This window comes from Desmodus rotundus, chromosome 12 (genome assembly GCF_022682495.2).
Source record: "Desmodus rotundus isolate HL8 chromosome 12, HLdesRot8A.1, whole genome shotgun sequence".
Lineage (NCBI taxonomy): Eukaryota > Metazoa > Chordata > Mammalia > Chiroptera > Phyllostomidae > Desmodus > Desmodus rotundus.
Genome location: NC_071398.1, coordinates 57881871 through 57902630, shown reverse-complemented (window position 1 = coordinate 57902630; position 20760 = coordinate 57881871). Strand labels below are relative to the sequence as shown.

The window sequence follows — 20760 nt, the reverse complement described above, 5'->3', positions numbered from 1 at the left end:
TCTGCCTGACCCGGTAAAAACCTTAGGAGACACTTGAATTATTCCTCCATTAGGGTTTTATTCTTCCTAACTTTTGGCTCAAACAAGTCTTCTCCTTTTATCAATTTATATCCACACTTACCTTTACCGATTTTTAACACTTTCTTCTTCCTTCTTTAGAATCTTGTTTTGGTCTAGCAGATCGAGCAAATTGCTAATATTTAAGCATTAAGGATTTCTTCACAATCATGAAAGTAATCTTTTCTAAAGAATTATCAAGAACTTTCTAATTTACTGTAGGAGTACAGTTTTTGAATGCATCTTTTTAATTTATTTTTCTACTCTCAGACATCTGTCAAATATTTATCTACCTGCGGGCCCTAAGGTGGGGGAGACGCAAAATTTACCTTTTCTCTCCAGCTAGTATATTTTACACCTAGACCTTCGCTCCTCCATCGACCCTGCTGGTCTCTAGTTTGCAAACTATATTAACTACTAAAGGTAGACGGTTAATAAATCATGTAATTGTGGTTATTAAAATTCTCAAATACAAATATGAATCACAACACGCTAAACTACGAAGTAAAACTACGACGAACCACATCTTTCTTTAATGATTCTGAATGTATTTCTGGATTTTATAGTCTCAAGCTTGGCATGAATACATCGTTCTGAGCTACATAAGTGAACGTTTAGACTTGGCTAACTTTTAATAACCTCATGCTGCTGAGATTCCTTTATTTTTCAATGAAAATCGAAAGAACACTCATCTGACTGAACTAAGTAGGTGTGTAATTGCCTCAAGTTAGAATGCCAGCTGTTGAGTTTTCTTAAGGATAACAAAAATCAGTGTCAACTACACCCTTCTCCTAGGAACTACAGTCTTTCAGACAGATTGGTTTGAAGGATACAACCACCATCGGTTTTCCAAAAAGAACATATCCATTCGCTTCCTTTAAGGCTTTTGCTGCCGCCTTCTCGTTCGGAAGCCCAACGAAAGCCTGCCCTTTCATGCGGCCTTCTTTCATCAGGCGTATGTCAAACCTGGGGGTCAGGGACAAAGAGAGGTTTTGATTCAAGGACGGTCAAACAATTCTGATGAAATAAATGCAAATGTGTTGAATGACTTACAGTTTTGATATTTCAGAGGAAAAAACAGCTATACAATCTAACAGCAAAGTAACTGCTCAAGCTTCCTAAGATTGTACTTTGTATTCAGTTCTAAAACTGACTCTGTAAGTAGGTAAGGTAAGTTTGAGGATGCACTTCTGCCTTTTTTCGCTGTTTTACATGTAGTTGTGATTTAAAAATTTTATTACCAGCAACTATAAAAGCAAATTTCTTACGTTTTTATTTCATATCTCTATTTTTAAAAAATTTCATGCAGCCAATTCACTACTACCTTCTCAGGTGGCAAAAAGCAACTCCACGACCAGGAAGAGAAGGGCTGATAAGCAGCAGAGGAATGCGAGGGGCTTCCAGAGCAGGAGGGACAGTGCCCACACGGCGCCAGAGCCACGCCTAAGGGGCAGAGACTCTCCACGGTCCCACATGCAGCTCAGGTCAAAGACAGAAACACACACCGCAGCTCTCCATTCCGACGGTAGTGTTCTACTGCTCCACAGGTTTCCAGCATTTTTGAGACAAAACTATATTTCAAGACTCCGTAGAAAAACCAGGCTGTAACTTGTAACTATTGCCTGCCATTTAGATAGTCTGTAGGACTAGGCAAAAGCATTTTATAAAGCATTAAAAATGCAGTAAAAATTTTAAAAATTTGCATAAGTAGTCTTGTGGGAAACATTTATCATTTTGTCGTGTATAGCCTTCTCAATATAGAATTTTTTCCCCGTCAAAGTGTAATTACAGGCAACACTAGAAATAGAGGAGAAGAATGCATATACATATTTGTATAGATTTATGTACATTAAAGGCCGTTTTTCTTATAATCATATTCTGAGGCAACAACAAGGACCAGTATTTTGCATGGCCAGAAAAAACAGACGACATCCGGATGAGAAGGGGTGTCCCCACTAATGGGTGTTCTGGAGAATTACAGGACCTGTGCGTGCCTATCCAAAAGGACACAGGCCAGACAAGACGTTAACAGTACTGCCTGCACAGGGAGTTTAAAACAAAATGAACTAGTTGTGAGCCACTCCTCCCTCCTACCTTCACTGCAAAGTCTCTCGCCTCACCTTTCTCCCTACTGCTAATTACGTGGCGAAGGGTCTTACACAGTTAAGAGTTACTACGAAATTTCAAAGAATAACATTCTAACTCCAAACATTAGCTTCTGTGTCATTACCAATCAGATCCCCCTCTCTCACTCTCAGAAAACTGGGAGCCTTGCTTATTAACGCAGTGTTTGTAAAACTCACTGCCAGGTGAGAATCTAGCACAGTTTGCCTGGCTGCTGCTACTACTGATGAGTCAGAACAGCAGTTTCCCGTGTGCGACCTCTGTGCTAGCGGCTTCGGCACGACCCATGAGCTTTTTAGGAATACACGTGCGTGGGCCCTGCCTCAACCCAGAAAACCAGGCTCTGGGGACGGACCCAGAAAACTGTTTGCCCAGCTCTTCGGGTCATTTTTATGCAGGCTGGCACGTGGTAACCCCTGCTGTGGCTGGAATTCATGATCGGGCTATTGCGTGAAGTTTCACCTGGACTCAGCCACGAATGTCTGGGTGCGTGCTGTTTATGCTGCTTACATGCTACAAAGACGGAAGTGAGTTGTTGCAACAGGTACCATGTGGCCTGCTGACTCCTGTTTGCAACCACAGGGAAAAGTTGGGATAACAAGGGGGTTGGTTCCTAACCAATTAAGGAAAAAAGCTGATAATATCACTGCCACTTACATTATTCGTTGTGTTTCTGACGAAAAGTCAACATATCTTCCAAAAATAAACTTAAGGTCCTAGAATTTCAAGAAGAAAAAAACAAATAAGGAAGTCCAGCAAAAAAATAATAATAAAAAAATAAAATAATAAAATTTATTTGTAAATTTCAACCTACCTTTTCTTGAACATGTCTAGCTAAATTCTTTACATAAATTCTACAGTTTGGTTCCCCAGGTTCATAACTTCTGAAAACCGAAAGTGTTTCCATTTCTTATTCAAAAACAAAACAAAGATATAAAGTTAAGATATTTTTATCAATTTTTTTAAAAAACCTATAACATTAAAATATAACTGTTAAATAGACAAAGTAAGCATTATGAAAATGTTAAAATCATAAAAATTAAAAATAATGTTACTAATGGGATAAAAATACCCACTAAAAATCTAAATTGATAAGAGGAAATAAGGTGTAAAATTTTCAGGCATCTAAAATAACTAAAATTTATCCAATAAAGTATCTATTTAAAGTTCCTCTTAAGATGAGTTACTTTACTAAAAAAGGCTAAACTAAATTAATGTTATCAATTGTTGGTATACTTGCTTTGCTTAAAGTGAATTTCCCAAATCACTAGGCACCAGCATATTCAAACATAAGAATGGGTACTCACACATCATAGTCAAGTAGTTCAGAACAACACAGCTCCTGAATCCCTCCACTACTCCTGCTCCTTAGTGTCAGTAATCTGTTCCCAACAACGAGATGTTCTATGCAAAAACGCCTGGTAGAAACCTATTTCCCATTATTGTAAGAAAAGTTATAAGGTGTTCTGTGTCAATCTAAAGCTCCTACATACCTTCCCATAATATATATACAAAAAAAGGAAAAAGTCGTTTGGAAGTAAAAAACTATCATGTTAAGATATGAAATCCTTAAATACAGACCTCCAATCACCAAATAGTTACAATTACTGGTTTTAAACAAACAAGGGCTTTGCCTGAGTCTCAGACCCCGGGCTGTGCTGGCCTATCAACTGGAACGGCTATCTCCAGACTGCCAGCCGCAGGGACTTGCTTACAATGTCACAGAAAAGCTTCAGGAAAAAACAACAGTGTTTCCAAACGTGAACTGGAAACGTACTGACAGAAACTTTCCTCCCCATGAAGCCTGGGTGTTAAAACCGAAAAGCGGCAGATTAAAAACGTTAGCCGAGGGACGTTCCGAAGTCTGTGCCCATAGGTAAGGAGCAGGGAGAGATCTGCACTTTTGTTTCTGAAGGGTGGGAAGAAATGCAAAATGGAGTAAGTGCTTGTTTCCTTCGTGAAATTACCTTCTCTAGAAATTCTGCCCTTTTCCAGCTCCCTCCTAGAAATACATTCCGAGGGCATCTCATCAGAGTCTTCTTTACTTTCCTCTTCGACGTTCACGTTAGGTTTGGGGAAGATTTTTCCAAACCCTACACTGGATGCATCCACTTCAGCAGCAGGCGAATCTAAGAGTCAACGTCAACAACAGCCATTAAACCCTTCCCTTCCCAACAGTCTTAGGGGTGGGTGGGCTGTAACTATACAGGTTCAGAGCATAAAGTTTCAGGGTTCACAGGCCACGTGGTTCCCACTGTGACCCTTCAACTCTGCCCGTGACATGAGGACAGCACAGATGACAGCAAACAGCCCGCAGTTGCTTCGTGGTGCATTTTGGGGGCCCGGGACGTGGGGAGGAAATGAACTCATTTTCTACGTACAGGGAGGGCAATATAGGTTTACAGTTCTTCATATGGAAGAAGACATGCAGGTTATGATTATTACGGTAGCTTTATTAATTCAAGAGGGTCGCAGCACACTGCGAACCTACCTTTGCCCCCCTGAATTGAGTTTATATTTCGTCTGAGGTACCAGAAGGGCATCCAATGAAACATGTAGTTGGTGATAAAGAGGTAGAATGTGTGTTGGCGGAGGGGGCGGGACAATACTCAATATCTTGTTTAACCTACCCACTAAGAACTATTAATACCTGTGTGAAAAACCTGCAATTCATTAAAGAATTACATAATTACAAAAGGCATTCTGCTAATGGGGATGTGGTCATTCTGGGTTATTTATAGAAGGGCATAAAGATTTCATAGGACTACACCAGAATACTGGGCAACAATTATCAACCTTCTCAAACATGACTGCTGCATAAGCATCATAAAATAAGACGCTCCTATTCGAATATACTAAAAAATCCATTAAACCTCCACTCCCAAACAGAAAAAAAAATACTCAATCTTAATCTTCATCATACAGGAAGTTAAGAAAAATAATTATTTTCATACTTAAGAAATTACTCATTCAATTAGGAAAATTAAAAACATCATAAATTTTTTGTTTCAGATAACCACATTTAATGGATTTGACTAATGAAGCATGAATATTAGCTTCAGGAAAAGTTAATCTGGCTTGGCAGAAGGAGTTGGGGAGGGTCACAGAGGCATAAACAAGTAAAACACATGCGGTAAAGCTCTGACCTAACAAGCTACCCCCGCCACACTGTAGACTCCAAAAGAGCAGTGACCATGTCTAACTTGCCCTCCAGGGCCTCGCACACAGCCCGCTGTGCTCTGCGCTCCCCAGGAGTCGACCCTGCCTGGATGACAAGTCCTGTGCAAACGGGTGAGGTCCGGAAGGACCCCCATACACACAACTGTTAACAGTGGTTATTTCCAAGTAGTGGAATAGGGCACAGTGGAGTGTGAAGTGTTAACTTTAAAAAATTTTACTTTACACGCCCCCCTGTTTCAATTATATTTTCTATAATCTTGTATTATTTCCAAAATTTAAATAAAAGATTTAAAGAACAAAGGAATGCCCTTGTATTATCGAATTAATGTCTAAAATAAGCAGGAAAAATATGTGATTTCAATAAATTATCTTTAAACAGTATCTTGGTAAACAATCTTCCATGTTTAGATTTTTAAAAATTTACATAAAATCGACAACTCACAAGATAGTCACACTGCTGTTTTCTAACCAATAATACTAACAAAACCATTATACTAATAAAACCACTGAGCACTGCATTTAACAAGCAATAAAAAGCCAACACAAGAACTCCTTCTATTATATGGTCAGTGTAAACATCAGTACAAGCTAGACTACATCTCGCCCTGGAGTTCAGCAGCAGCAAAATGCAAGTGACGCTCTCATTAGTAACCGAGTACCAGTTTTAATTTCATAAAAAAAAGTTCAAAACAGATGATAGTCCCTGATACTGAGGAACGCCTAACTGCATATTTTAAACAGCTCACAGATACCAAGACAGATACTAAATACTAAGACAAATACTAACACATTACACACAAATTAATTCTAACACAAAACGCGGAGTGAGAAGAATGTGTACATAGCAATATTAAAGAACCAGAACATGCTCACCACGATTCTGTTCTTCACAATGTTGCTCCTGTTCTAAATCTTTCTTTAATGCAGCCGGCATGTCGGTATTTATATGGAATTCGATTTTTTTGCTCCCCACCGGCTGTGGCTGATCGAACACATCTGACGGGGACAGCACCGGGTGCACGCTGCTGTGTGGGAACAGCAGGGTTACTTTGTAACAGCGGCCTTACTTTGTAACCACAGGTGGGATCCCAAGGGAAACGTCACTTCCTCTTTGCTGTGCATTCTGGAAGCTAACACTGGAAAGCACTCACACTAAGGGCATCACACCAAGCAAACCCTCCGTCTAGTACTCCGGGAAACCCTAGCAAGCGTTCTGCTATCGGTGCTGTTCCATCCCAGTTTAGATGGACAAGGAGACTGGACAGATGTTAAGAAACTGCGTCAAGTCACTCAGTAAGTGACAAAGACAGAACTGAAGGTTATTTGACGACATGCAAAAAAAGCCCATTCTACATTTAATATAAACCTTTTTAGGCAGTGTATTCATATACTATATGATAAAGCTGTTCAACAGAGTAGCTAGTGAACGCTTAAAATGTTGCTGTCCAAATTAAAATATGCTCTAAGGATAAAATATACTCCAGACTTTGTTAACATTGCACAAAAAATGTAAAACATTAATAATGTTTTATATTAATTGCATGCTGAGTAATATATATAATGGGTGAAATATATGTAATGGGTAAAACATATAATGGGTAAAATAAAATGATCATTAAAATTAATTTCATCGGTGTCTTTTTACCCTTTTACTGTAGCTACTAGGACATTTAATTTGGGTCACGTTATGTTATGTTAGCTGCTCAGGGCTCCCACAGCGATGAGGGGCATGGGACTGCTGCCAAGACAACAGAGGCAGGAGAAATACTTAGGATGGAATAAAAACAAACAAACAAGGATTAAAAATTCATTCCCTTAAAAATAAAAAAACCTAATTTTAACAAGCTCCTTTCTCAATTCATGAAGTTACTTACAAATTCAAGGGAAAGTTACATTGTAGAAAAGTTAAATGACATTAAAATTGCAGTTAATAGTAATTTTATCTGATTAAGATATGAAAATACATCAGATTCCATGGCAAACAGAAGTAAAGTTTCTGCCGTAATTGTTTTAGACGATGGGAACGAAGCGGGCAGGCAAGTACATACCCAGCCCTTACTCCAGCACCCAAAACCATTACCTGTGTGAGACAGAGGCAGGTATGTTCAACATGTCCTTTATTTTTCGCTTTTTTCTCACACGGCGCTGCTTTATTGGTCTTGGCCTTTTGGGCTGATGATTTGCTAATTCCATTAGTTTGGCCATTCTGCATTGGGGAAGGGAAAGGAAAAAATGTGTATTTCCTTATGTAGAGGCATAACTATTCACCACTGTTTCCATTCACCTTAAATTTGCATCTGGGTTTAAAAATTACAAAATAATTCGCATGCTGTAATCGTAATTCCTAAGCAATCAATTAAGATGTACTACATCTGACAAAAGAATAGGTTCTAAATCTCCTTGCTCAACCTTCTTCTTAGTTTGAAGGAAGTGGGAACTTACTTAATTTACTTTTTAAGGATAAGTTTTACTATAAACTTATTAGCTGCCCTCCAAAATGGCAGAACAGGATGCAAACAGGTGAGCAGGACACACTAATACAATCTGGGCAACTTCACTGCTCTTTCCTGGACGGCCCTCCAAAGGCCTTACAAACACACTAGAAATATTGTGATTCATACTCTAATTATTAAAGGGAACCTGGAGTGAAGTGTTTTTATTTAAAAGGATTTGTAAATAATTGTTGCAAATCATTGTAGAACCAAGTAACTTACTTGAGGACAAAGTGTTCAAACCCTAACTCTGAAGCAGGTTATAAGTAACAATCACCGAGAGACAACTGATACTTTGTACAAAGTTTATCTCCACCACGAGTACTATTTAGAATAGACCTTATCCAGGCATCTCCTATCTTGCACAGGGCAGAACACTTGTTTCCACAGAGCAGAAGCTCAAAAACCACTAGTCACAACGCTACCTCTCCAGAGTCATGTGGGTGCAATTTAAAAGCAAAGCAAACATACACACAATAAAATGCAGAGAAGGAGGACCTTTTGTCCTACGCAAGGAAAAATGTAAGCACATGCTGTACACTTAACACCTTAACAACCACGGTTAACCAAAACTTCCATGAGGACGTCCAGGTGTACAACACAAACGTCTGTGTTCATAAATGGCTCGTCCAAACTACATGAAGTCTCAACAACAGCGCCAGGCGGAAACGTGGTAACCAACAGGTATTTGCTGAATAGATAAATACCATCGTTTTTCTACATTTCCAGAAGATGACAGGGAAACATGAAACAAGAGATTGGTTCGTGCAAAGACGTGGTTCTTCGCAGGCTCCATAAACATAATGGCACAGAAACAAACAAAAAGGTGGACCAGTCCTCACACAGCCTTTGTATTTACTGCCATTATTTTAGCACAAAGTAAAATTTACAGAGGACAATAACCCAGTGCGGCACACCGCACTGTTCTTTCTGTGGTAACAGCAAATTACAGCCTGTCCGCAACTCTGGGCCTTCCTGAAAGTCTCTCCTCAAGACAGATGCTCCAGGCACTCCTACTGGGTAATCCCAGCAGCGCCCACGTCGGTCTGCCCTTGCCCTAGAAAGAGGACACATACTGAGCTGCTACTTGGTGAAAGTTGACGCAATCATAATGAAACTGCTGATTGTCTGTGTCGCCCAGACTCCTGCGTGGGTTCTGACGCAGGCCAGCCACTACTCCTGCACCTGCCTTCTGTGTGGAGCGCCCTGACATCCCCATCTCCTGCCCCCCTGCCCAGGCCTCCAGGCCAGGGGCTGGCGCATTACGGCCCCAGGACCAAACCAAGCCAAGCGGCCCGTTTCTGTGAGCAGGAAGTGCTCTGGAGCAGAGGCCCGTTCACTCGTTCGGGACATGTCTGTGGCTGCCTTCCCACCATGACGGAGCTCTCTGGCCCTAGAAAGAAAATGCTGGCGACCCCTTTTCCAGGCTATGCCATGGATTACATAGCTGAGCGTATGAACAACCTATTGCTCTTGACCAGAACCCTAAATGACACATGTAGGTCATCTAGAGCGCTAACTAAAAAATAATTCATTTGCAGTAGTTTTGTAATAGTTCTTTAAATGAAATCCTACAGAATTGTTCTAGAAAATTTTCTGAGGTGAATAAACTCCAGGGGAATAAGCTGAAAAAATGTGAATATTGTATGTATCCTCTTTCTGGTCTAGTATTCTTACTCTTGCTATTTGATATGTTTATATTCTACGAAATCTCCACAAACGATGACTCGCCGGCCCTAGGGAAGTTCAGGGTTAGGTCCCTGCAAGCCTCTGCTCCTGGCGTTTCATCAGCTGACCCACACACGCCCTGTGTGATGCATGTTCTGTGCAAACACACCTTGCTTAACACAGATGGTTAATGCTCTGCCACTGACCTCTCAGGCACCAGCACCTGCTGCCTGAACACACTAACCTAACACACCTTCTCTCCACAGGGCCCGTCACAGCATCCTTGATCTTGGAAACATTAGGCAGCACTTCAACACTACGCTTGGGGACCGTTTTAAATGGCAACGTCACCAAACCAGCAGCACAAAGGTGGGGAACACATGGTACTAGACAGACCATGAGAAGGACCCTTGTTTACAGAACGAGAGCTGAGGCAGGAAGGCAGAGGGCCAGCTGTTCTACCTCATCTAGGAAAGTGAGCGTCAGACAACTCAAAACTGCCACCGTTCTGTGCCCGCCCACGTCCTCCAAAGACCAGAAAAGCACCGCAACCATTGACTTTGGAGTCACAGATAGATGTTAGCGAGTGGGCAAATCCACAAACAACGAGGACCAATTGCACTTTCTGATACCATAGTCATAAATCTGAAAACCACTCATAATCCAACAATGTTTCCTTGTATCTTGATACCTAGTCTCAGGCCTTAATCTATCACTACTACATGCTGGGGGGGCTGGGGCTGGGTGCACAAACTCTAATGTTGAGTTACAAAGAATTCTCGTAAAATTAAGAGGAGCAAGAAAATTTCTTTCCAATAGTTTGTGCTTTTTGGAATCTACACAAATACTTGAAATTGCGGACCTCTGCCGGTCTTCCTCGTCGCTGCTCTCGTACTCCGACTCCATGCTAGACAGCTCCTCGTCCTCGTCTGGCAAAGGGGGCTCCTCCGGTGGCCGGGGAGAGGCCGGGGGCAGAGGGGCGTGCAACGGCATGTAGTCTTCATACTGAACAACAACAACAACAGAAACGCCCCGTGATGTCTGCAGCATAGGAAGGCCACTTTGTTCGGACGCAGGACTCTCATCTCTGCACCTCGGGACACCCTTCCACACGTGTGGCCCCCGCAGTGGCGGACGACCAGCTGAGGCAGACATGGGTTTCCTCCCCCGGGCCCTGGACAGATGAACTCCCCGAACGTCCCTGGCAGTTAGAGTGCACAGGGGACCTGGGTGTCAGCCGGGGGTGCACATAATTCTCTCCCTTCTGGATCTGCAGGCTGCGTGGCAATGAGCCCTTCAACCTGGGAATGCACGCAGTGGGCCAGCTTAGGGCTCCCCCAGTGACTCAGTAGAGCAGGACACCGTTCTGCCCTTGCCCTGTTTCTGGAATGGACTTGACATGAGCAAGAGCTAACACTTTGTGCGAAGTGCCCGAGCCTTGCGTTCACTTGTTCCTGCAGCCAGCCTCATCTTCCCTCCTGCCCCCGCAGTGTGCGGGCGCTGCGGTGCTGGGGGTGCAGGGCACAGTTAGGAAGCTGAAGGTACACACGTGAGAGAAGCAGCCGACCCACAACACTCAACGGGAGGGCACGTTTTCTATTCACACGTTAGCTCTCAGCTACTGCTTCACGGGTATTACCTAAAAACGTACTATGGCAAACAACAACTAGATTACTCAAGAGCAGACAAAGCCTGTTATCTAAATAACTGGTAAGTCTGCACAGTGAAGTCTAATAAAAAACTAGCAACCTTCTTCTGCAAGTGAGGCTCTCCAGGCAAGGAAACTGGAACAAGGGGAAGTTCAGATCTTGCGTTTCTCCCACGTGCCTACCTCACAGGACGTCACCGTGTCTGGGTGAGAGGGCCACACAGCGCAGGCGGGGCTGGGGCCTCGCTCTGGCTCCCTCCCTGCCTCCCTCCCGGGTCTCCAGTCCACCGTTACGCTGTCACACTAACCTTACGCACGCACCCTGTTTTCAGGGCACACTACCAGTCTCTGGAACAGCATTTGTAAGGTGTAGCCTCAGTAACCCCGCCTGTGGCAGAGACATTTTGAGTCTTGAAAATTCTAAGAGCTTTCTTACCATGGGAGGTCTCGCAGTGATTGGTCCGAAAGGTGTGGGCAAATTCATTTTATTCATAAGATGAAGCACCTTAAAGTGAGAAAACGTTTAAAATCACTTAGAAAAGTGGTGATTCACCTCACACAACTGTGTACTTAAAAACGCCCCCATCACACTGCTGATCACTTCAGCGTGGCGGCTGTGGACCGCGCTCCTTCACTGCCCAGGCCCGGGCTGGGACAAGGCCCCGGGCCTCTCGGGGAACTGGCCTTCCCAAAATGTTTGTCACCTCTCCAGATGTCACCCCCCTTATTAAATGTAAAGTCTTCTGAAATATCATTTTCCCCTTGATTACTGTGAATGTGTAAATACAGAGAAGTAAAATAAGAAAACAAATAGTATCTATATGCTGCCCTTCAAAAGGTATCCTGTTGCAATCCACACCTCCCAGCACTTGCCAGGAGCCCACTGTGTCTTTCCTTTACGGAAGAACCGCCACCTAAAGGTGTGTGCTAAAGTAACAAAGAATGACCAGAAATTACATTTCCCAAGTTACCTTATGTTGATTAGTATTAACACTAAACATAATGGTTTGCTTATGCTGTAGTCATAAAAGCCTTCACTTGGATGTAGCAACATTTCATTATCACTGGAGATAGATGGAATGTGTGACCCTCCGCCCAAACTCATATATTAAACCCTGACCCCCCATGGGCTGGTTAGGAGACAGGGGTCTTTGGGAAGAAATTAGGTCATATGGTAGAGCCCCAGGAATGGGATTAGTGTCCCTCATGAAAGGGACCCCTGAGGACCCTCTCACCCCTTTCTGGCCGTGTGAGGACACAAAGCGAAAAGGCCGTCTGCAGCCAGAAGAGGCCCCGAACCCAGCCATGCTGGCCCCCGGGACTCGAACTTCCAGACTGCGGCCCTGTGAGAAACAACCTCCTGTTGTCTGTAAGCCACCTGGTCTACGGACTTAGTTACAGGAGCGTGAAACGACTACGACACCTTTAAAATACCGTAGTATCACTGCCTGTAGGAGTTAGTCTAATGAATGTAATACCACCTGAAAAAGCAGCAGGGTCGGCATGAAAAACAGCACACCACGGCACACGAGCATTGAGCCCGACGACGCCAGCTTTGCTCTCTCACCTGCACGTAGAACTTGGGCACGCTGGCCAAGGCGTTCACTATGTTTGCGAGGATCGTGCTTGACGGCGGGGGGTACATGTACTTGAGGCATGAATTTAGGGGAAAGGTCAGCCTAAAAATATTTAAAATGATAATGTTTTACCGAGTTTCATATCAACAACTTGTTTTAGGTCATCTGATAACATGTAAAGTTGCTCCAATGATTCAGTACTCTAGATCTGCTTTGTACAGAATAGACCCAAGTAAGGAGATTTAAAAAGAAACTTGCCTTCTGACTCCATTAAAGAAAAACAAGATACTTCTTATCAGGCCACATCTTACAGCTCTGAATATTTTAACGGAGGCAAATTCAGTGACAAATTCTTGTAGCTCAAAATGTTTAACCAACAAATTAATAATATACACAACAACATATCCCTTTAAAAGTATATTATTTGCAACACACACACATAAACCCACCGGTGCCACACACCAAAAGAACAATAAAATAGGAACAACAAAGGCTCACCCGTGGCTTGGTGCAATTCCATTTTCTACAGTTAAACAACCAAGTTCCCTCTTTTCTTTTTCTTCCTCCTCAGGGTCATCAGGCCTAGAACACAGAGTCCAAGTTCACCTTATCATTAGAAGTAGGGAGAAAAAGTGGGAACCGAGAAAACATGCTCTTTTCACACCTGGCCTTAAGGAAACAGCGCCGTAACAAACAAAACGTCAAGCACACACCAGTGATAAAAAGGACGGGAGAACCGACTGCACTGGACGCCACTCTACGGCAGACACTGTACAAGGCACGCAGCGTTTTCACGTGCTCTCCCTGCCACCCTCGGAAGGTGGTGTGAGAGATCTCAGACCCTAGGGACCCCTGAGGTTTACTTCGCACCCAGCAGTTGTACTCGCAAGGCTTTATGTGCCCCGAAATTACCTAAAGCGTCGGTTAAAGCTCAGGCTTCTGGGGCCCTACCCACCCCCTACCCCCCCCCCCAATTTCTAAAGCTGCAGGACTGGGTTAAGGCCCAAGAATTTGTACCCCAGTCAAGACCCTGGAGGATGCAGCTGGTCCAGCGACTAGTCCTCGCAAACCGTGGGTATAAAGCGAGTTTGTAAAGGTTCTGTAACTACCGAGAGTTACAGCTGGGAACCAAACTCCAGCCTTTGGTTTCAAAGGCCGGCCTTCTCGTGACACCCGCTCTCTGTAACACAGCACAGGCTTTATACCGGTGACCTTCCCCCACTTCAAGTTCAATGCTTTTAACCCCATTTTCTTTCCACTTCACATTGATTCCTATTATTAAATCAACTCCTAATGCACAATTAGTAACAAAAATAAATACACTGTCTTAATGTACTAGATTCAATTAGAGAGAGATCTAGCATTGTTTCAAATGTTTTACTTGTTAGTCTGAAAACAATCCAATAGCAACACAACTGATTAAAAAACACTTTGAAATGTTAGAAAAGCCTAACATCTACTTACCTTTTCTTTTTTTCAGTGCCTGAAGAGGGACACGGGGAATGAACTTGATCTTGCTCTTTTGCAAATTCAACAACTAAAGTATGACCTAAAAGTTTCAGCTGGTGGAGTCTCGTCAGTGCCTTCAGTTGGAATAAGAGAGTGAAAAATTCGGTAACTGCACCACAAAGTACTGGTTAGAGACCGTCTGCATTACACACGGGCGCTGCCAAGGTTGTCACAGCTTCCTGGGCCATTTCCCACCCATTCCTAACCTCAGGCTGCCAGGCCTGTACTGCTTACTGAGCACTGCTTCCTGCCACTGAGCAAAACTGAAATTGGGTTCAGTCCAACTCTGCCTATTCCCAGGCAGCTGAAGATGGTTAGAAAAATGAGCACGATGAATCTGCTGAGTCTCACTTTAAACTCACAACCAGAACCACAAATCTGGGGGTGGACCTGAACGAGGCCACACAATTACATGTTACACGGGCATTCTTAGTTCACTTTTTCTACCCATCTCTCTGCGTTCCTCAGCCTCACCATACCCCTGCCCCGCTCTTTTAGCCTAGGGCCTTGCTTCCTGCTTTGAGAAAACTCAAGTGAGCGATGAGAACTTCTGATTCTCACCCTAACCCCCATCTACCAGCATTTGCATCCACACGTTCTACCTTCCAGCTGTGACCGCGATATTAACTCTCCATGTTTTTTTTCTTTATCCAGTGGCTTGACATGGATACTAAATCCCACCCTCTGTCACCCACTCAGGAGTCTCTCCTCTACTTTCTAGGACGGTGCGGGGCTATTCTTACCTCCACTGCTAATCCTCTGTCCTCCACGGGATCAGCCACATCAGTGTACAACACGCTCCAGTGGCCCCCATTCTGTTCTTTTCGTCAGCTAGTGACCCTATTTACCACCGCTCCCCCTGAAGCATCGCCAAGCCCTCTATCGAAAAAAACCCCTCTCCGCCCACCCAGTCGCAAACTCATCCCACTCTGGCTCAGGCGTAACCCGTCAGCCCACTGACACTGCCTGTCACAGACAACACGAATTCTGCACTGCCTAGTAAGCGGTCAATGGTCAGCCTTCATTTTACTGCATTTAACACAGCTGATGTCTCCCTCCTGCTACATGTTCTTCATTTGCTGCCTAAACACCATACTTTCCTACAGTTTTCTTTCACCGGTTTCTACTCCTCAAATTCTCTGGCTTGTGCCTTCTCAAACTCTTAATATTGGCATACTCCAGAGCTCTGTTACTGGTCCTCTACCCAATTTCTTGGTGACCTAAATCAGCACCTTCAATTTAAACACCCTGCCTACACTGATGATCCATTCATAACTTCAGCCCAAACCTGTCCTGAAGTCCAGGAACATACATGTGAACTGCTGCATAGCTCCCCCTGACCCATCACCTGGCAGACACCTGAAAATGAAATCTTCTGAAATGGAACAGCTCACCTTCTCTCCCTGCCCCCCAAAGGTTCTCCACCGGAACCTTCCCCACTTCAGTCGCTAGAACTCCATTCTTCCACTTACTCATGCCTAAAGTCTTGGAGTCACCTTTAACAGCTCTGCAGGTTGCACATTCAAGCACAGAGAAATCCTGCCTGCCTCTACCTTCCTCAAACATCCTGCATCTAACCACTTCTCCCCGTATCCGCTGCTACAACCACTCATTATCTCAGGACTGAATTACTCAACAATCCTGTAACAGAGGTCCCTGTTTCTACTTCCTGTCTGGTCTCAGCTCCACAGCCAAAGTGGTCCTGCTAAATCCTCATGTCCTACTGCATTACTGCTCCCTCAAAACAACCCAGGGACTTCCCATTTCACTCGGAGTGAGCGCCAGAGCCACGATTGTACCTACGTACATGACACACATTTCCTCTGTGACCTCCAACCCAGTGACCTCCCTCCTTCTGTCTGCTTCAGCCACACGGTCCTGGCTGCCCCCCTGCTGGGAACGCACTTTCCCAGACAGGCCCTGCTGCCTGAACGTGACCCTGACCCTAACGACATGGGGTGCACCCAGCCCCCACCAGCCCTCCGACCCCACTGCCTTCCTCTTCTTTTCACAGCGTGTGTCATTCTCTGCAACGGCACACGATTTACCATTCAGGTCCGTCTCCCTTTGGGAGTGTGGTCCCCCACGAGGGCATGAAACTGCCGCTCACTGGGCGGCCCAGGACCTACGCAGCACCCAGCGCACAGCAGGCACTCAAGAGTGTGGAACAATGGAACCGTAGGCCTTAGCTGGGACTACATCTTGTTCGACCATCTTTATGCATCCTTAATGGACTCCTTCATTACACAAACACAGTTTTGAAATGTTTCAATGATTTTCAAGCCCCTAAATCAACGTCTTCACAGTCAGTTAACTGTTCATCACCTGGAAGCCAGGTGTGTAAGCTAGCTGCTCCGTCTCCCCTCCTCTCAGAACGGGCATCACGCACGCTCTTCTCTTCAAGGAGTTACGGTCTTTCATTTTCAAAGTTAACTCATTCCCTATCTCTTTCAGCTATTTACTTTACTCTTAAACATTTCTCTCCCTTTCTTTTAATCAACCAGTCAAATGCACTCCAGCTTAAAGACCTATCACTGCCCCCTACCTTCTCATTTCTCCCTTTGCTACAAACAGTTCCCACACACACTGCCTGGCTCCTGTCCTCTCCTCCGAGGGAATCGTGGGCCTAACATGATGTGCTTTTTATCGCCATATTTTACTTACGATTTTTATGCTACATAAAACATGTTTCTGCAAAATATTCCTATATATCAAAAAATACGTACGTGAAAGTCTTCTATAATCCCACCCTCAGATAAAGATATTTACTAACAATTTGGTACACAGTTCTGCTATAATTTTTTCTGTGCATAAACTAACAGGCAGGTGGGACAAAAGTAGGTTAGCTCACCTCCTCTGCTGGCTAGTCTTCTGGGCACCCACATCCCTTCATGTGGTTGAAGAAACTCCATTTCTGACCCTACCTCAGCTCTAGAGCCATATTTTTAACTGTTTTAAAAATATCTCCCCAAAGTTAATTGCATTTGAATTCCTTATCCACCTTTACAAACACGCTCTGAACCCTGCCCCTCCTGTCGGCTGGCATAATAACCCAGTAGCGCAGTTCAAACATCTCAAAGCATTCCCACTCCTTCAGCCTCTGCACCTGCAGGGGTCACAGACCTACAAGCTCAGCCTCTGCCAAGTTCACCCCTGCTTCTTCCTTTGTCCTCTCCCCAGCTCATGCAGGCCCTTCCTCCTGCCTGGGCCACTACTTCTCTCATCTGGCTTCCCACCTGCTCTTTCTGCCTCCGAACTTTTTCCACCTCCAACCCATCACAGGAACTCTTCCAGACCTCTCTCACAGGCCTGGCCACACGATTGGCCGCCCAAAAGTATCAAGTGCCTTTGGAACAGCTACCAGACGAAATTCGATCTCTCTTTCCCAAATTTAGACAGGGTCTCTGTGGCCCTGTTTCCCTTTCAGCTCACAGCTACTGCCTCACTTACAACTTCCCACACCCCACATCTCAGACCTGGAAGGCCCGCTCCCTCTGCTTCCTTCTCAAACTCCAACTACTCACAACTTCCCACGCCCCACATCTCAGACCTAGAAGGTCGGCTCCATTTGCTTCCTTCTCAAAATCCAACTAACTTTTAAAGGCCCCTGCAAACCCTCACTTCCCCAGGACTTAACATAACACAAACACACCACGCTCCCTTTGATACTTAACACACCTTGCCTTGCAACAGTTACAAAGTTATCAATCTTTATATCCTTTAGAATTTATTTTTAAATACATGAGATTACAATTCAATTTTCATTTTATTTCCAGTTAATCTACTATTCTTATGTCCAAACACTTCAAGCTTTGGGTTAAGATCTGCCAACTGACAAACGAAACACAGCCTGTGAGGCAAAATCTTGAAATAAAACCCCTTTGCTTTTAAAAGCTACAGTTTAACATTATGTTTTATTTTTGAACCTTGATTAAATAGAAAATTGGTGATAACTTTAATAGTAAAGAAGAAGTCATACCTTTATAGCTGTTTTTTCATTAGGAAAAGTAGCAAAAGCTGTATGTTTCTGAAAAAGAATTAAGATACAAATTATTTCCAATATAATTTCAGTTTTTCATAAGGAAGTCTGCTCTTTTACCACTTAATAGTATTTGACACATTCACGAATCTTGGAAAAGGATGAAAAATCTGGATGATTTTAACTGATTACTACTAATTTCATTACAGTGGTGTTGAATCTTTCTTTGATCAGACTTCTTTGCGACAAAAGCTATGTAGCCTTTTTCACATGAAGGTACCTATACGCACAGCACGTTTTACATATACTTTCACCTCCAGTTTAAAAACTGCCACTATGGCCCAGCTGGGCAGCCTACTTGGTTAGAGCATCATTCCGACAGGTCAAGGTTGTGGGTTCGCTCTCCGTTCAGGGCACATACAAGAAACAGCCAGTGAATGCATATATAAGTGGAACAACAAATCAATGTCTCTCTCTCTTTCTCCCTTCCTCTCTCTCTCCAAAATTAATAAAAATAAAAATTAAAAAAATAACCCTGTTACTATACACAATGGACCACCCTTAACCATCCAAAAATATAAAATATCTCCCATTTTGTAACACATCTAAAGATCTTACACTTTCCTCTAGAGAGCCAAATGCTGAGTTTAAAATGTTCAACAACAACAAAAAACATTCCTTGAGAGCATATTTCCTTTGGGCTTTATCTTTGTAACAAGAGTTCCATGGGGGAAATCCATTTTTGAATATAAATTGTAAATATTTTTAGAACTGTCAGAAAAACATAAGTCAAAACTAAATGAATTATTATGCCAAGGAAAAGTTGTCAATACTTACCAAAGCATTTAAAGTTGCTTGAAAATAGAGACAGACTCAGAGAGAGCGAGCAGGATGACAGCTAAGGGGAATGGGGGGGAGTAGGGGGGTGCAGAGACTGAGCAAAAAGGAAAAAGGACTCACGGACATGGACAACAGTGTGGTGATGACAGGGCGGACGGAGTATATGGGGACTAAATGGTACTGGAAAAAAGGCAATAAAAATTCAAAAGAATAAAATTGCTTGAGTAATTGTATCACAATTGTACTTTTGTCTAATTTGATCCAAGATGACCTAACTAAGTGTACTTAAACTGAATCACGTGGAATGTTTATATTTGCTGGGAATAATGTCATTTTGTTCAAAGTCCTTTCCTTATACGGACTTTCCTCATATCAATCAGCCTACGGTAAAACTGCGTTCCTTGTATGTTATTTTCTTACAGTTGCAGAACCTATCAACGACACTGAGGACTTACTGTACAAACACCTTGGATCAAAATCGGTATTTTTTCAGTAAGTCTCGATCCTCACTGCCTATTAGAATCACTGGGGAGACTTTAGAACCATTAATGTTTTGCCCCACGAAAAACCATCTTGCAGAAACTTCACAGCGCCTTGACTCTTTCAATGCAGACAAATCCATCTAAAACATCTTCAGGTATAAAAGAAGTGAAGTAGAAACACTGTAACGAGTTTACTCAAAGTTACCATCGTAGTTTCTGCTCTACTTGAATGGACTGTGTTAACACGGGCTTGTAAATGCAGAAAGATTTTTCACAAGTCCTTTGTTCCCTATTCCTGAGATACGGTGTCTAAGAGGAAACGACCCCCTCCACCCCCAAATCGGAGTAGTTTGGAGATTGCCAAGCTGGGTCGGAGAAGGGGACGGAACTAAGGCACGCTCGGCTCTCGCGCCCCGCCTTTCTCCCGCGCCCCGTCGCTGAGCTGTCACTAACCCGGGCGCCAGCCAGCTTCAAGTCCCCTCGGCACGCCGGCGCCGCGGGTGAGAAGGAGGGACGCCCCCACCGCTCCTCCCCGGCTCAGCGGCTCCGCAGCCCAGCGCCTCGCGGGCGGCTGAGGACGGGCGCGCCCTTACCAGTCGCCCCTTATCGGACAGCACGCGCACGGACTGCGCCCCGAAATACTTGAGCAAGTCCTCTTTCTCCTCCGCGGTCAGCTCGGCTGGCAGGTGCCTTACGAGAAGGGTTCGGTCGCCCCGCGGCGGAGACAGTGAAGCCGAGCTCTGGCATCCTCTGGCCATCGGCAGCGGCTGTTCGGGGCCCGCCATCGCCTGGGACGCGCAGCGACCGGGACGCCAAGTGCAGAAGCTGCACGGAAACACCGACTGGGATAAAGAAGTAGGTTTCCGCCTCGCGCTAAGGATTCTGGTGACACGGAAATACCGCGCGGCACGGTCGCCTTCTCGCGAGACTTACCCCGGGAACCAGTGACACTTCTTGGGAGGCCAGTACCTGGGACTCAAGGACGCGGATCTGCAGGGATAGGAAAGTAACGTGGTTAAAATTCCAGGCAGATGCTGAAGGGATTAGAAGCAAAAGTTTGCACGAGAGAGGATTTTAAACCTCGTCAAAGAGCAGCAGATAAGAGAGACCGCAACCGTGAGAGAGGGTGCGAGCCAAGGGACAGAGGGAGTCTCTGCTGCGCATGTGCGAGCGGGTGCGGTCTGGAGCGCCCTCTGCTGCCCCC

The 20760-nt window shown here is 44.2% G+C and overlaps 1 protein-coding gene across 10 annotated transcripts in view; it reads right to left on the bottom strand.

The window, feature by feature from the left end:
- The window catches only part of RNPC3 (RNA binding region (RNP1, RRM) containing 3), a 35722-nt gene extending 15225 nt beyond the window's left edge, over positions 1–20497 (bottom strand). For 8 of the 10 annotated variants that reach the window (XR_008425669.2, XR_008425668.2, XR_006656850.3 and 5 more), the window contains exons 1-14: positions 20150–20497; positions 18235–18282; positions 14211–14329; positions 13245–13328; positions 12737–12848; positions 11606–11674; positions 10384–10526; positions 7442–7567; positions 6235–6386; positions 4149–4310; positions 2996–3090; positions 2839–2897; positions 891–1023; positions 122–193 (exon numbers count right to left, since the gene is read on the bottom strand). Coding sequence is in view for 4 of the 10 variants with exons in the window: in XM_053914771.2 (XP_053770746.1) it covers positions 134–193; positions 891–1023; positions 2839–2897; positions 2996–3090; positions 4149–4310; positions 6235–6386; positions 7442–7567; positions 10384–10526; positions 11606–11674; positions 12737–12848; positions 13245–13328; positions 14211–14329; positions 18235–18282; positions 20150–20341 (1554 nt within the window). In the remaining 6 variants the exon portion in view is untranslated. The remainder of the gene's footprint in view (positions 1–121; positions 194–890; positions 1024–2838; positions 2898–2995; positions 3091–4148; positions 4311–6234; positions 6387–7441; positions 7568–10383; positions 10527–11605; positions 11675–12736; positions 12849–13244; positions 13329–14210; positions 14330–18234; positions 18283–20149) is intronic. The other 2 variants (XM_045203697.3, XM_045203696.3) reach the window with 2 other exon arrangements.
- Positions 20498–20760: the final 263 nt, after the last annotated feature.